We start from the raw sequence: 16,624 nt of genomic DNA on the forward strand, positions 1-16,624 counted from the left end.
GTCATGGTGAAGATACTAGCTAGATCTGGTCAAAGTCATCCACTAATGAATATAGGGTAAAATAACAGAGTTAACTTTTCCACAAACCAGCCTGTATCTTGGAATTGTCTTAGGATAATTTCTTGTTTTCCTAACTGACTGTTCATAATTACGAAGGATTTGAAATTCCAAAGGAAATTAATAAAAGACTCTTGCGAAAGATTCATAGAACTCTTAAGCAGAAATTTTATTTTAAATTGAAGCATAACATTTATGAATAATTTGGAAAAAAATAGCCTTTTAATTAATGAATGAAATTTAAATTGGAGCTTTCTTGGTTAAAATCAGTTTAGTTTAAGGCAGTAATTAAGGATGTTAAGAGATGAAATGAGTGCTTTATTTAGAAAAATCTAATTACAAGAGTGGAAATTAGTGGGCCATGTTTCCCTGTCAGGGGCCTAGAAGATAGAGTTGAATTTCTTTTGAGGTGTAATTCAAGTGCAGTCACGTTGCACTTCTCGCGTTTGTAATACACACGTGTAACCACCACTCAAAACAAGTCATAGAATCTGTGTTTTCATCACCTACTCAGTAAGTTCACTTATGCCCCTGTCTATTCTCTGTGCCCACATTAGAGTGGTTGTTTTTTTAAGTGAGTATATCTGTCCATGTGTTATCTCTGAACTGATAAAAATGAACCAATTCAGAGTAATAGTACCTACCATTTTTTTTTTCAAACTCCTTTTTAGAATACTAACATAAGATGTATGGTGACTTTCGTAGTTTATAGGAGTACACAAAACTTAAATGTTGCTGGTGCTCAGACCGGCTCTAAAAGCCTTTGGCTTTTCCACTGCCATTCCGTAGCTTCCTTTGATTAAGACTATGGCTTACTAATGAAAACTAGTCATGTGACCTTGTCTAGTTACTTAACCTTTTTTGTGCCTTGTTTCTTCTTAGACAGGTAAGAGTTTTAGGTTGTTTTGAAGACCAAGTGCAATGACACGTGAAAATGCTTAGAAATATTAGCTGTTATTAGTAGAATGTGAAGAATAGTTTCATTTTTTCCACACTTTTGAAGGCAATTCATTAAAAAGTGAAAATTCATAGGCTTAATTTTCCCTTATATAACTTTGTAATACGATAATTCAATATCGAGCATGAGGTATGAAACAGCAGAGGAGCCCAATTGGATTTGAAAAGATTTTCTAATCAGTACATCAAAAGGTAATCCTTTAATGGTAATAACTGACATTTAATATGAAATCACTTGTTTAGACATAAACTTTGCCTGTTCTTCACTTTTAAAAGCCTTTCCTGATTAATAAAACAAATTAAAAGTTCATTACAAATCATTTAGAAAATTCAGGAAAGTATAAAGAAGTAAGTAAAGATTAACCACAATTTTACTAATCAGGATGCTATTTTGTATATTTTCTGAAATTTTTATACCCTTTTTGCTTTTTTTTCTTTGAAAATAATACTGTGAACATTCTCTTTAGGTCTTTTTAACATTGTCCTTAAATACTGAGCACTTATCAAATTCTTCTTGTATGCCAACCAGCTGTTAAGTGCCACACAGATAGTAACTAAGAATCTTCGTAACATCCCTGTAAGGGAGAACAGGTACTGGTATCATTCTACAGATGAGGAAAATGAGCCTCAGAGAGCTTAACTAACGTGCCCTTGTAAATAATTAGGATGTGTCAGAGACAGGGTTTAACCTTAGGAACTTTGGTCCCAGCGGCTTGTCCTTTGCCATTTCCCCAAAGCGTAATTGTCCTTCTCTGCATAGTAATATGCTAATATGGAAAGAGCCATAGACGTCATAGAATCTACCTGGGATGTTTTAGGGTAAGAAAAGTAACACCAAGAGGCACAGGGTAGCAGGAAAATAAAATATGTCTTTATTAAAAAGATGTAAGCCTCTTTTAGAATCATAAGTGAAGGCACAATTTTACTTCAGTTAGAATAGATGTAATATTGCAGAGTGGTCGATTTTTCTGGACACTGGAAATAAAACTCCTGATTTCTAAGCGTGAAACTGTTGACATTTCAAACACATTAGGGAGAGTGATGAAAATATTAAATTAGAAATTTAAAAAAATGTTTTTAAGGCAGCATCATTTACAACGGTTTTCATAGCATGGTGCCACGTATTTGATACGCTTTCTTGGTATGTGAATGCACAACTGTGTCCATTTTTGTGGCAATAGAAATGGAGAAAAACCTCTCAGAGGAAAGGACGTTAAAGCAGAAGGTGGAAAACCTGTTGCTGGAAGCTGAGAAGAGATGCTCTATATTAGACTGTGACCTCAAACAGTCACAGCAGAAAATAAATGAACTCCTTAAGCAGAAAGATGTGCTAAATGAAGATGTGAGTATGAAGTTTACTAATAAGTAATAATAAACTATGTAATGAATTCATAGTCCACGTAGGTTTATCCATAATGTTGGTTTCATAATTAAAATTTTTTTCTTACAATCTGCAACCTTTAATTTTACTGAATTTGGATGATAGCTAAATGAATCATAATTTAAAATTTTAAGTTTTTACCCTAACGACCATATTTTATTTTAAAAAGTACGACAACAGAAATACAAAAAATATTTTACTGTGAAGTGAATTAGCTGCCTAAGGACAAAAATCTGTTTTGCATGATCATATTTGCTGCAAGCTTCATTGATAAGAAAAATCAAAATCAAGGGGTGCCTGGGTGGCTCAGTCGGCTAAGCGTCCGACTTCAGCTCAGGTCATGATCTTGTAGTTCATGATTTCTCACTCTCACTCTCACTCTCACTCTCTCATTCTCTCTCTGTCTCTCTCAAAATAAATAAACATTAAAAAAATAAATCAAAGTCAAAGTAATTTATTTATATACCAAGTATACAATTTATTTTTTAGATCAGAAACTTGACATTAAAAATAGAGCAAGAAACTCAAAAGCGCTGCCTTACACAAAATGACTTGAAGATGCAAACACAGCAAGTTAACACACTAAAAATGTCAGAAAAGCAGTTAAAACAGGAGAATAATCATCTCATGGAAATGAAAATGAGCTTGGAAAAGCAGAATGCTGAACTTCGAAAGTAAGTAAATTGTTTGAGACAAAGTTTTATTCATATATATGAGTATCCACATGTAAATTATCTTAATTTTGGTTTACCTGGGGGTTTTCTTTTGATCATTCGCTTGACCACATTTGCTCTCTTTTTCTGTTTAAGTAATGTGTTCAGTGCCGCTGTTATCCTCGAGATTATATTTGCTTCCCCAACGATTTTTTTTACCACTTCTACCTATTGCCGCCTCTGTAAATGAATAACCAAGTATCACCAGGCATTTGAGGAAAGTGTTCAGTACTAAAGAGAAAGACTGTGATAAAGAAAAAGGAAACGTACCCCCAGATGAGGAATATATTAAGGAAAGAAGAGGAAAGCACAAACAAATAAAAAAAAGCCTATTAGTAATAATTAGTATTGATCAAAACTTCTAGGAGATAGTACTTCCGTTAAACAAGAAGCCGGCATAAAGCAAAAAGGGCAGCCAGAATGAGAACGAGCTGTTAAAGATGAAAAATGACCGCATATACATTTATTAGGATGGTTTAAAGAAAAGTTCAAAGAAATTTCATCGACTGTGGTAGAAGAGGGCATGACGAAGAAGATGTGTGTGGCCCAGGGGTTCTAGCCCCAGACAGAGAAGTCTAGAGAAGGAAGGAAGAGGAGGAGGTTGTTAGAGAAATAATGGAAAACCGGTTTCCCGTGGCGGGAAGAGAAGTCGTCAGATTGAAAGGACTCAACCGAAAACAAGTGAAGAAAAGACCCGCATTTGGACGTGTTCTCGTCAAATTTCAAAAACAAGAGAAAGGGTGGGTGGGAGTATTGCGGTTCTCATCCCGGACTGGGGAAGCTGTGGTTTGTGGTTGATGGAGCAGGAAGTGAGGCTTGGCTGTATGGCTGAGGCCAGTGACACGGCTGTGTTAGGAGAGCTGGGGAGAGGTGAGGGATAGGAAGAGCTAACCCCCCACTCTGGCAGCAGGGAACTAGTAAAGAAGAGTTTAAATTTGTGTCAAGAAATAAGCTGAGATGTGGACGTAGTTACCAAAAGAACAAAACAGAATTGAAACGAAGTGAATTCCTCCAGGGGAGTGAATTGAGGGTGTGAAGACGTGTGGAAAGAGAGACCGCTACCTTTCTGGCCGATGTTTTCTGTGCCATTCTGTACTTTTTCATTGTAACCATGTACGTATAATGGGTTATTTTTTTGAAAAGTACTTGTCTTAAATACCTAATAAATGTTAGGTGTTTAAAGTTACACGTAAGTGGATGATGGCAGCTCTTCGAGGATATTAAAATTATACTGAGGTTTGCTGCAAATGGGCTTAGCCAGTGATGATGAGATCATTCCAGAAATTGACCTTTTATATAGTATTAATCAGCATCTTTCCCATTTTTGACTCAGAAAAATTAGAATCCTCGCTTTTAATAGCAGGCACCTCAATAGTAAAATACAGATATAACACATAAAGTGACAATGAGTGATAACTTTCTTTATGTGGAGGTTTTAAGAGCCAGTAAGTAAACAAAGTGACCAAATTATGTTAAATGAGAATAAGAATAAAAGCCTTAAGTAACACACAGATGGAAAACAGTATGATTAAATCATTTGGTCTGAGTCTTTCTTGCTGTGTATATTTTTAAATATCTAGGTGGTATTTAAATGTCTTTTCCCTATAAAATACTCAGACTAAACAGTAAATGTTCCCCTTAATGACTGCAGACGTAGTTCATCTCGCCAGAAAGAATCTACTGTGATAGTTCGTTACTCTTCTGTATCTGTACAGTGTATGTAGGGTTGAGTTTTTTGTAGATTTTGGAGCGTTTTTGTTTTCTAATTGTATCATATATGTGGTGTTCTTCTCCAATTTGCCTTTTTCCCCTTAGCTTAGACTTGGAATAATTGTGATTTTTATGTTTTCTTAGTAACCCTAGGGTTGGGGGTGCCTGGGTGGCTCAGTCGATTAAGCCTCCATCTTCGGCTCAAGTCATGATTTCACAGTTTGTGGGTTTCGAGCCCCACGTTGGGTTTTCTGCTGTTAGCACAGAGCCCACTTCAGGTCTCCCTCTCTCTCTGCCCCTCCCCTACTTGCACGTGCTCTCTCGCTTGCGCGCGCTCTCTCTCTCTCTCTCTGTCTCTCTCTCAGAAATAAATAAACATTAAAAAAAAGAAAAAAAACAACTCCAGAATTCATTTCAACACAACCTCTTAAATGGGTTGTGAGGCTCACTTTTTATTTTACGTATTTTTTGTTTAATTTTATTTTTTTATTGAAGATATATGCATACATATATGTAATAATGCATACAGAAAAAATACACAAATGATATGTAGAGCTTCGTGAATTTTTACAAAATGTACAGATCTGTGCAATTTAAACATCTACATTTAAACATAAAAGCTAGGGGCGCCTGGGTGGGTTCATGGGTTCGAGTGCCTCGTCGAGCTCTGTGCTGACAGCTCAGCCTGGATCTTGCTTCTGATTCTGTGTCTCCTCTTCTGTCTCTGTCTGCCCCTCTCCTGCTGGTACTCTGTCTCTCTCTCTCAAAAACAAATAAACACTAAAAAAAAATTTTTTTTTTAATAAAATAAACATAAAAACCTGTGTGTCTTTCCTCCCCTCTGGCCCCTTCTCAGTTATTTCTTCACTCATCCTAAGATGACCAATTCTCAGGTCCTCTTTTAATTCTACTAGTTGGGCAGAAATGGCTGATCACAGTGAACGTGTGAGAATATGTAATTTAGTATTACTGTTCTAATATATCACTGTTTGGTCTCAGCACCCACTTACACTCTTAAAAATTATGAAGGGCCCCCCAAAATTTTTGTTTATGTGAGTTATATCTCATGATATTTTTTGTGTTAGAAATCAAAACAGAGAAAATTTTATTTGTTTAATTTACTTACTTTAAATGTTTGTTTATTTTGAGAGAGCGTGGGAGCACAAATGGCAGAGAGAGAGAGAATCCCAAGCAGACTTGTGCTATCGGCGCAGAGCCGGATGCAGGCTCGAATCCATGAACCGTGAGATTGTGACCTGAGCTAAAACCAAGGGTTGTGTGCTCGGCTGACTGAGCCCCAAAACTGAGAAAATTGTAAAACACAAGAGCATACAAACATATTTCATTAGCTGTTGGAATGATGACATCATATGTTATAGAACTTAAAAAAAAAGTCTATACTTACTAGTGAGAGAATGAGAATTTGAAAAAAACAAAAAAACCCACCACACTGGTGATTAGTATTACGAAAATAATTTGACCTCTTGGGACTTCTTTTTTTTAAAGGCTCCAGGGATGCCCAGTGGTTCCCTAGGCCACATTTCAAGAGTTGCTGGTTTAATATATAGGTAGCTTATTTGAACCTTTGCTTTAATGTCCCCACAGAGAACGTCAAGATGCAGACGGGCAAATGAAGGAACTCCAAGATCAGCTTGAAGCAGAGCAGTACTTCTCAGTAAGTTCCGGATACGTTAGTTTGAAAAATTGTCGTGTTTGTAGAATTAAAAGTTTGCTGCAGAATGAGGAAAACGATTCTTGTCTTTAGGATAGATTCTTCTAGCAAACATCAGACAGATTGGGATAGGATGTTTTGTACCACACAATCCATGTAGAAAGAATAGCTGGGCAAATGACTATTGATAGCTTAACAGAAATCTATTATCATTGCTAGAAAAATAGTTCTAAGCACATCAGTGAAGTTGATTTAAAAAAACATTGCTTTTTGAGGAAGAATTTTCATGAAGAAATTGTCATTTTAATGTTTGCATTTTTTAAATCAGTTTTAAAATATGAAGTAGTAATGTCACCTTTGTTTTATTTAAGCCAACAAATTGCCTTGTCTAAATTAGTATACTTCTTTGCCTCTTTATCCTACCAATCTGTGTCATTTAATGAGAAATTCTGATACCCAGTTGACAAGCAAGCTTCTTGGGGCGCTCGGGTGTCTGAATCCATTGAGCGTCTGACTTTCGGCTCAGGTCACAATCTAACAGTGTGTGAGTTGAAGCCCCGCTTTGGGCTCTCTGCTGTCAGCACAGAGCCTGCTTCAGATCCTCTGTCTCCCTTTCTCTCTGCCCCTCCCCCACTCTCTCACACGGGCCTGCGTGTGTGCGCGCTCTCCCCCCCCCCAATAAATAATTAATTTAAAAAAATTTAAATCCAGCTTCCAAGTTATTAGCAGAACTTGTATTAGTTACTTGGTTGATTACTAGAAAAGCCCATTAAACTATTAGTTTGCTCGGAGGCCCAACATTACTCAGTGTTCAGGAACATATTTGTGTTCAGCTTGACTTTTTGTGCAGATAGACCTTGAATGTAGAAATAATGTTCCTGCTGATGGTGATAATGGCGGTGACGTGTTTCTTCTGTTCTATTTTGCTGTTTAGACTCTCTATAAAACACAGGTGAGAGAACTTAAAGAAGAATGTGAAGAAAAGACTAAACTTTGTAAAGAATTACAGCAGAAGAAACAGGAATTTGAGGACGAAAGGTACAGACCGAGATTCCTATCCCTTTTGTTGATAACTGGGCACTCGGCTCCTAGAACAGTACCTGCTGTGCCCTCAGTAAGAATTTGTCGATGAAGTGTATTAGAAACTTTGACTTCCTAGTGAAAATTGAACATTAAAATTATGTATCATTAAAATGTAGGGACTCCTTGGCTGCTCAACTGGAGATCACCTTGACCAAAGCAGATTCTGAGCAGCTGGCTCGTTCAATTGCTGAAGAGCAATATTCTGATTTGGAAAAAGAGAAAATCATGAAAGAGCTTGAGATCAAAGAGATGATGGCTAGACACAAACAGGAGCTCACTGAAAAAGATGCTACGATTGCATCTGTAAGTAAAGTTTTTTAGTCCTTTTTTGATTTTAATTAAATTACTGTATCACACATGTTACTTAGAAGTTCTAGGAAAGTACTGCAGACAGAAATGAAAAGTTGTATATTCTGGCTTTGGGACGTTTTATCCAGTTAACCACTAGCTTCTCGGTGTCGTTTGGCAGAAAGAGGCTCAAAAAAAGAACTACTTGCAATGGCTCTGCCTGTTGGTAAATTCGGAGTGAAAGGACTAAAGGGAAAGGGAAAAAGCCAAAGCAGAAGACAGTGTAAACCATTTTTTTCTTGCTAAACAAATCTTAGTTCAAAAGAATCTTGAAACTACCATGAAGGTAGTCATATGTAAGTTGAAAAAAAATTATAATGAGAATTTCAAAGAGAAGGAAAACATCAAGTAGTTGAATTTGTTTTATCAGTTATCCGGGTCATTAAAATGGTACATTGATTAGCAAGTGTGGCATTGGAGCCAGGGATGCTTATTCCCGTTCAGCGGAAATAAGTAGGGAGGCCAGAAGGAGACTCTCGCACGTAAAGACCTTGGTCTGTGAGAGCAGTGCGGACAGACACATCGGTGGGAAAGGATACAGATGCAGTGAAAGGTTTGGGATGACTCTTTTTGTGTGGGAAGGAATGAAGTTAGATCCTTACCTTTTACAACATAACAAGAATAAATTCTAGCTATCTTAAAGATCTAAAGATGAAAAAAACTTTAAACAGAACAAAATCCAGAACTTACCGTAGCAGAAGACCACAAACTGCAGGGAGAAGACACTTGTAATGTTTTCATTAAACGGGATTTGTATCTAGAACACATGTGGCACTCTCGAGCTCAATGAGAAGAAGTTAAACAATCCAAGAGAAAAATTGGCCAAAAGAGAAAACCCTAAAAACATAAGCAGATGCTTAACCTAAATACTCTTTAAGAAAGGCTAGATAAAATAACTTTGAAATACCATTTCGTATTCATTACGATGGCAGAATTCAGTATCTAATTTCAAGTGTTTGAAGGGTGTGTGGGAAATGACATTCTTATTTAAAGCTATGAGGAGTATAGATTTAGTATGGTATAGTATAGTGTATAATGTGGCAATTTAAATATTACTTATTCTAAATATGAAAAATGAAATATTCACATAATGCAAAGAAAGTTGATGTTAAGATAAATATGGTAGAGAAATTCAGGTACAATTTTTATAGCAGCATAAATGTTTGTAATAGCAAGAAATTCAAATGTCTTAGCAGTCAGTCTTCTCAGTAGACGAATGAATGGATAAATGGTATGTGGTAGAAGATGGGACTGCTATATCAGTTAAAATGATTTAATTAGATCTTTATATATCAACAGTTTAATTCTTTTTTTAAGTTTACTTATTTGGAGAGAGAGAAAGTACACATGCTTGAGCAGAACAGAGTGGGGGGCAGAAAGAGAGAGAGAGAATCTCAAGCAGGCTCTGTGCTCTCGGCACAGAGCCCAACACAGGGCTCCATCCCACAAACCACAAGATCATGCCTGAGCCGAAGTCGAAGGTCGGATGCTTAAATGCTGAACCGCCCAGGCATCCCAACAATTTAATTCTTAATATGATCTCCAGTGAAAGCATTTACAGAAAGATACAGTGTGATGCTGCTTATGGACAATTTAAAATCACATAAAACCACGCTATATGTTACGTGTTTGTAATAAAAGGATATAATCATTGATGGGAAGGATGAGCATATCATTCACAATAAAATTTCTTTGGGGAAGGAAGAATAGGAATAGGATTTGGAGAGAATAAAAAAGGATGTCAGCTTCTTTAGTAAAATTTTATTTCGTTTTAAAATGTCCTGGAGGAAATACTACAGTTAAAAATTTGTTTATTCTGCATGATGAAATGCAGAGATCTGTTATAGTATTTGTTTGTTTTTAGTTTATTAAATGTTTTTCTCATTAAAAATACCGCTAAGGATTTTTGAGAGAAGGGCAATGTTTTTGCTTCCTGGGGTGCATATGAAGTCTATCACAGTCAGTGAAGTTTTCACCAAGGGTGAATTTCGATAAGGTTCCACAAAGCCACGAAGCATAGATATAGATGTACTTAGAAAAATAAGAATTTTAGCAACATTCTAGGATATTTTCATTTTGAATTATTGCTTTATAACTTAGATTTTGTAAATTGTGATATGATTTTCTTTCCACTTTCGTTCTTAGCTTGAAGAAACTAACAGGACACTAACTAGTGATGTTGCCAATCTTGCAAATGAGAAAGAAGAATTAAATAACAAATTAAAAGATGCCCAAGAACGTATGTATGAACAAAGAATAAGGTTTATATTTTAAATATGCCTGATGTTTTGTCAGTTGTTGTAATTATTAATATAATTTTTGCGTTTTTCCATATTTCAGAGCTATCACGGTTGAAAGATGAGGAGATAAGTGCAGCCGCTATTAAAGCACAATTTGAGAAGCAACTATTAACAGAGAGAACACTGAAAACTCAAGTATGTGTAATAAAGTCTAAATATGATTTTGAATTCTTTCAGTTTCTTCTCTCTTTTACATTTTACTTCCAGCATTACAGATTGGCTGTAGCAGTCATTGAGTGAATCAGTATTTGTGAACCAATCACAATTACCTGATTTTTGCCAGATTAGAAGAAGCTAGATGTGGTTATTAACTTTGTCCAATTCAGTGTTTACTTACGGTTTCCTTATTTTTTCCATATGGAATCACACTCCCTCCTAATTTTTTATTGTGATCTGGTAAGTTTTTCTGCTTTTAAGAAACTAGAGAGAGTAAACATTTGAGCATCCTTCTGCCAACATTTATGGTTGTACATGCTGCGTGAATCTTTGTGGGCCCCACGTGCTTAGTTCTCTGGTTGAACATACTGTATTTTATTAATGTGATGCCAGTGCCGCATTCTCTTCCTCCAGGATAAAAGTGGATCTGCCTTGTAAAAGTCTCTCTAGGAACTAAAAACTCACAGTAATAGAAAGTGACATTAGATCATACCTGATGTACTTTAAACATTTTAAATTATATTTCTTAGAAAACATGAGCGTGAGAAACAAATGTAGGTTGGAGAAGGGTAACGAGTAATGGAGGGTGTGTTACTTAATACAGACAGTGTTTCTCTGTCACCCTGTATGTATAGGGAAGGAGATTATTAGTGGTCATATAACTTGCTCTTGGTGAGTTATCAAGAAGCATCGATGTATTTTATTACATAGTTATGTTTATGTTTTGAAGGCTGTGAACAAGCTGGCCGAGATCATGAATCGAAAAGAACCTGTCAAGCGTGGTAGTGACACTGATGTGCGGAGAAAAGAGAAAGAGAATAGAAAGCTACACATGGAGCTTAAATCTGAACGTGAAAAACTGACCCAGCAGATGATCAAGTATCAGAAAGAACTGAATGAAATGCAGGCTGTAAGAATACTTTCTGAACTCTAGATCGAAGACTTCTTTTTAAGAAGAATTATTTTCATGTCTGCACGTATTTTATTGGTTATAGGACATTTCTGTTACTTCATAATTGTTAATTGAATTAAAGGAAATTATGAGGTATGTGGCATCAGATTAATTTGATGTAATTTAATTTCTTGTAGCAAATAGCTGAAGAGAGCCAGATTCGAATTGAACTGCAGATGGCCCTGGACAGTAAAGACAGTGACATTGAGCAGCTGCGGTCACAGCTCCAGGCCTTGCATATTGGTCTGGATAGTTCCAGTATAGGCAGTGGACCAGGGGATGCTGAGGCAGATGATGGCTTTCCAGGTATGGATTTCTTTTCAGCTCTTAGGCTATTTTTATTAAACGGCTTCGTCTTAAAGATAAAGCAGTTGATTGTTTTAAGCCCTATGATTGATTCTGCTCTTGAGAAAAATGTTTGTCATTTCTTTAAGAAAAGCCTACTCCTTGGAGTGGGGATTCAAATGACAGTTTAAACTTACAGTGTTTATTGATTTTTGAGAAAAATGTTTGCGAAACAATGCAAAAGAAAACTCCACATATTTGCTTAAGTTAGCTCTTTATGTATTACAGGAAGCTCTCTTTTCAGGTTTTCATTTTATTTTCTCTTAACTTCTTTCTGCATTCTTACTTCCTCTCATGCTGGATGTTTAGTTCATATCACTCAGTCACGCACTATGGAATCCTTGTCATTCACCTACCAACGTTCCTCTACTTCTCTCAATATTGCCACTAAGCCTTCCAGTTCTCATATGCTTCTTGACTCTGATTCTGACTCAGAAGAAGAATCTTTGCCTTACTTACCTATTTCATCGGAACCTGATGGTACAGGTGATATCCTGAAAATCTTTCACCTTTGGGGTTTGTCACCCTCCCCTTAATTTCAGTCCTTCTGCAAAGTTTTTGTAACATTGACTAATTATCCACTAACCAATTGTTCTGGTCTCCGTTAAAAAGAAAGTGCTGCATGAATAAAGAATTTTTAAAGGTATTGTCACATGGCATTGCTACTATATTTGATAGACTTATTTTGTCAACTTCAGATCATTAAAGAGCGTATGGTTTTACCGTCTGTTTCGTCCATTTTCATCCAACAAGAAATTCTTCCTGAAGTTTCATATCAAGAGTGACGGTACAAAAAAAGCACGTAGACTGTTTGCGAGGATGTATATAGGTTTTCACTGAGTGCTTAGCTAGTCAACATTGTGTTAAGCCTTAAAAGACAGTTCAACCCAGTCTCGGTCCTGAAAGGACTTAGAGTTTAAGTGAAAAACTAGACGGAAAACATAAAATCACTATGTTGAACACAAAGTTAGTATAAGTGCAGGTCTAATGTAAATGCCGTGGGAAATCAGTGTATGAGCAGCTGACTATGAGGTAAAATTTAATCCCTTACTAATTGAATGCAAAGTGAAATAGCTATAGTTTTTTTTATATTGTTGCCACATTTCCCAGGTATAAAACAGTATATAATATAAATCATAAGTAACTGTATTGAAGTTTTAGATTTTAGCAGTAAATTTCAGTCTCGCTCAAATTGTTAGATCATCTGATTAAGTCCCTTAAGTTGGTGTAGGACCACATCCAGACATTTCACATTATGTGGGCTGTTTTTTATAAATGTTTATTTAGGGGCGCCTGGGTGGCGCAGTCGGTTAAGCGTCCGACTTCAGCCAGGTCACGATCTCGCGGTCCGTGAGTTCGAGCCCCGCGTCGGGCTCTGGGCTGATGGCTCAGAGCCTGGAGCCTGTTTCCGATTCTGCGTCTCCCTCTCTCTCTGCCCCTCCCCCGTTCATGCTCTGTCTCTCTCTGTCCCAAAAATAAATAAACGTTGAAAAAAAAAAAAATAAAAAAAAATGTTTATTTATTTGTGAGACAGAGAGTGAGTGTGAGTGGAGATGAGCAGAGAGAGAAGGAGACACAGAATCTGAAGCAGGCTCCAGGCTCTGAGCTGTCAGCACAGAGCCCAATGCGGCTCTTGAACCCACGAACCGCGAGATCATGACCTGAGCCAAAGTCGGACACTTAACCGACTAAGCCACCCAGGCGCCCGTATATGGGCTGTTTTTAATGGCAGCATTTCTGTTATAGAGTCTGGAGGTTGTTGATGTAAGAGAGTATAGATAGGTACTGGAGTCAGAGTTGTGTCCTTGTGTGACGCAATTTATGGAAAGCACCTAGCATAGTTCAGTAGGTGATTATTAGAATAACCTCCAAAAATGCTGGTTTGCCCCTAGTTATTTCATTAAATGATACTGATCAAATGCCTTTGAAACAAATTCTAAGGACTCAGGCAGTTTCCTTTGTTGAACTAGAATTTTACCAATTTTGCTGTTTTGGAATTTAGAAATCTTCTGGTTATACTGCTACTTATTAACCACATTTGATCTGTAATTTACACAACTTCATTTAATTTTATTTTAGCCATTTAAAAAATCCATTTTCTCTGAACATGTAATTAATAACTTAAAAGATTTTCTCTTCAAAGAAGATATATATGCAGTAAATCTATAATTAGGCCTTCTTCCAAAGGAAAAAAATTTCTCATATAGTTGTATCAGTGAGAATAGAGAACTGCTTCTCTTTTTTTGCACCTTTTCTGCTGAACTTTGCAGATGCACGAATTTAATCAGCAGGGGGCATTTGACCATATAAACTATAGCATATGTAGTTCCAATGTGGTATAACCTGGATTTTGTTTTGCATTTCATAACTTGCTTATACTGATCCTGCATCATTATTACAGCCTAGATAATAATATAATGATAAATTCTGAGGGGCGTACTTGATTTGTTCCATGACTTTTCTATTAAAATGTTATCATAGTTCTCATTTTCTTAGGAGAATTGTTATATTTATCCTCATATCTTGTGCTTATTGATAGAATCAAGACTAGAAGGATGGCTTTCATTGCCTGTGCGAAACAACACTAAGAAATTTGGATGGGTTAAAAAGGTAATTGGTAGTTTTGAATATGGTTCTTTTATTTTGCTTTTGGTTTGGCTCTAGCCATTTTACTTTTGTAGTTGTAAGATACATATAACTAGAACTTTTAGACGCATAAAACTTTGGACTTTGATTTGGAATGATGTGATTTTATGTATCTTTGTGAAAAAAGCCTTTCATCATTAATGTGCTGTTAATAATAAAACAGGTTTTGATGCTAGGAAAACAGAAGCCTATTGACTTCAGTGTTTTGCTATTTCAGTGGGAAAACAACTGTGGTTATGATAGAAAGGCTTATTTATTTCTTTTCCTCTGTTACTATGATTATTGGTATTATGTTCATTTCTGGTAAATATCTTAGTCTGTTCAGGCTTCTATAACAGAATAGACTGGGTAGTGTATGAACAATAGAACTTTATTTCTCACAGTTCTTGGGGGCTGGAAGTCTCAGGATCAGGATATTTGGGTTCTGGTAAAGGCCCTCTTCTAGGTGCAGACTTCGTGCTATGTTCTCACGTGGTGGAAGGGGCTAGGGATCTCTCTGGAGCCCCTTTTGTAAGGGCACTGACCCCATTCATGAGGGCTCTGCTCTTATGGCCTGTTCACCTTCCAAAGCCCCTTCCATTAGGTGTTAGGGTTTAACATAAAAATTTGGGGGGAACACAGACATTCAGACCATAGCAATAAGGCTACCTGTGCTTACTGAATTTTGAAGCTAAATCAGTCTAAAAAATATTTGAATTAATATCCTTCCCAATTTGCTTATTTAAAAAATATATATGCAAACTATAAACTTGTTGTTATTTTAAGGAAGACCTTTTAAGGATATAATGAGAACTGTTTAGTTATTTAACTTAGGTATTACATGATTTTTGTTGCTGTAGAATTTGTTTTCAAAGAAAATAAATGTGATACATAGATTAACTTTAGTCATTAATTCCTTCTCTCCCTCTTTAACAGTATGTGATTGTAAGCAGTAAGAAGATTCTTTTCTATGACAGTGAACAAGATAAAGAACAATCTAATCCTTACATGGTTTTAGATATAGAGTAAGTGTTTTTATTGGACTATTTAGAAACTTTCTCTTGTAAAGTGTATGAGACAAATGTGACCTTTTTGTTAAGTTAGTGCTATTTATACATAAATATATATAGTATAGCTCCTACTGTACTGTTGTTACATTTTCTCATATTTGCCTCATAGAGATGAAAGTCTGGGGTATAGAGTTAGCTAAAACATGTTTTCTGAAGCTAATTAGAAAATTTCTGACTTCCTGGAAATACTCAAAATCTCAAGGAGTGATTGAATTAATAGAAGCAAGGTATCCTATCCTATCCTCTAACGTGGGTCAAAGTAGTCCATTTTAACTTCCGACATAAGTATAGGATAACTAATGTAATTTGATCCTCTAGTAATATTTTATTCCTTTATTAAAAATCTTTTATAGCAAATTATTTCATGTCCGACCAGTTACACAAACAGATGTATATAGAGCAGATGCTAAAGAAATTCCAAGGATATTTCAGGTAAACAGCCTTCTGTGTCTTTCATGCTTTTTCTGTTTGGATACATCTTTATTCCTCTCTGTCTTGGTAAAGTCTGTAGTATGTTTATATCCTGTTTCTGGCCTTTGCTTTCCTTTTGTTCAAGGTTCATTACGACATTTTTATTTTAGTTTTTAAGTTTTTCTTAATGTTTATTTTTTTGAGAGAGAGGAAGAGTGCAAGTGGGGGAGGGGCAGAGAGAGAGAGGGGGACACAGAATCCGAAGCAGGCTCCGGGCTCTGAGCTGTCAGCACAGAGCCCGATGGGAGGGTCGAACTCAGGAACCGTGAGATCGTGACCTGAGCCGAAGCCGGACGCTCAACTGAGTCACCCAGGCGCCCCTCATTACGACATTTTTAAACTATACCCTTTCTCTTCTGTTTCTGATTTTAAGCTCAGCTCTCTATAAAGTTAAAGTTGTTTGTAAAGTTGAATTTTGCACCCAGTAGCCCTTTTACTTCCAATTTAAAGTGAAGCCAAATGCTTCCCTGTTCTACGTTCGTTTTAAAATTAGTCAAACCCACAATTACTGAGTTCCTTCTATGTGAAAACCATTGTGCTTGGGGTACTGTGGGAGAGTTGGCCACTTATTTTCTGGATACTTGTAATGTTTATTTGGGGTGTATTATACATCGTTTCCTCTTTCTTCCTCAACTCTCCAAATACAAATCTTGCCATTAAAGCTATGTTAGCAGTTATCACCCAGTTGTCAGTTTTTGAGAATCATAGAGCATCACTTTGTATAATTGCCACATCCCTTTGGGGGGATTGAGTTGAACACTCCCTCCCAGAAAAACTTTCTGAT

At 36.4% G+C, this 16,624-nt stretch overlaps 1 protein-coding gene across 1 annotated transcript in view; it reads left to right on the top strand.

Moving 5' to 3' along the window:
* ROCK2 (Rho associated coiled-coil containing protein kinase 2) overlaps positions 1–16,624 on the top strand; it is a 138,127-nt gene that overhangs the window by 108,338 nt on the left and 13,165 nt on the right. The window contains exons 19-30 of the mRNA XM_047069606.1: positions 2,196–2,356; positions 2,885–3,069; positions 6,424–6,493; positions 7,425–7,528; positions 7,690–7,876; positions 10,067–10,160; positions 10,262–10,356; positions 11,108–11,287; positions 11,467–11,635; positions 14,214–14,284; positions 15,236–15,324; positions 15,723–15,801. Coding sequence (XP_046925562.1) covers positions 2,196–2,356; positions 2,885–3,069; positions 6,424–6,493; positions 7,425–7,528; positions 7,690–7,876; positions 10,067–10,160; positions 10,262–10,356; positions 11,108–11,287; positions 11,467–11,635; positions 14,214–14,284; positions 15,236–15,324; positions 15,723–15,801 — 1,484 coding nt within the window. The remainder of the gene's footprint in view (positions 1–2,195; positions 2,357–2,884; positions 3,070–6,423; positions 6,494–7,424; positions 7,529–7,689; positions 7,877–10,066; positions 10,161–10,261; positions 10,357–11,107; positions 11,288–11,466; positions 11,636–14,213; positions 14,285–15,235; positions 15,325–15,722; positions 15,802–16,624) is intronic.

Source organism: Lynx rufus, unplaced genomic scaffold (assembly GCF_022079265.1).
Source record: "Lynx rufus isolate CCGP_SWC_20201006 ecotype Redwood Valley unplaced genomic scaffold, mLynRuf1.p SCAF_8, whole genome shotgun sequence".
NCBI lineage: Eukaryota > Metazoa > Chordata > Mammalia > Carnivora > Felidae > Lynx > Lynx rufus.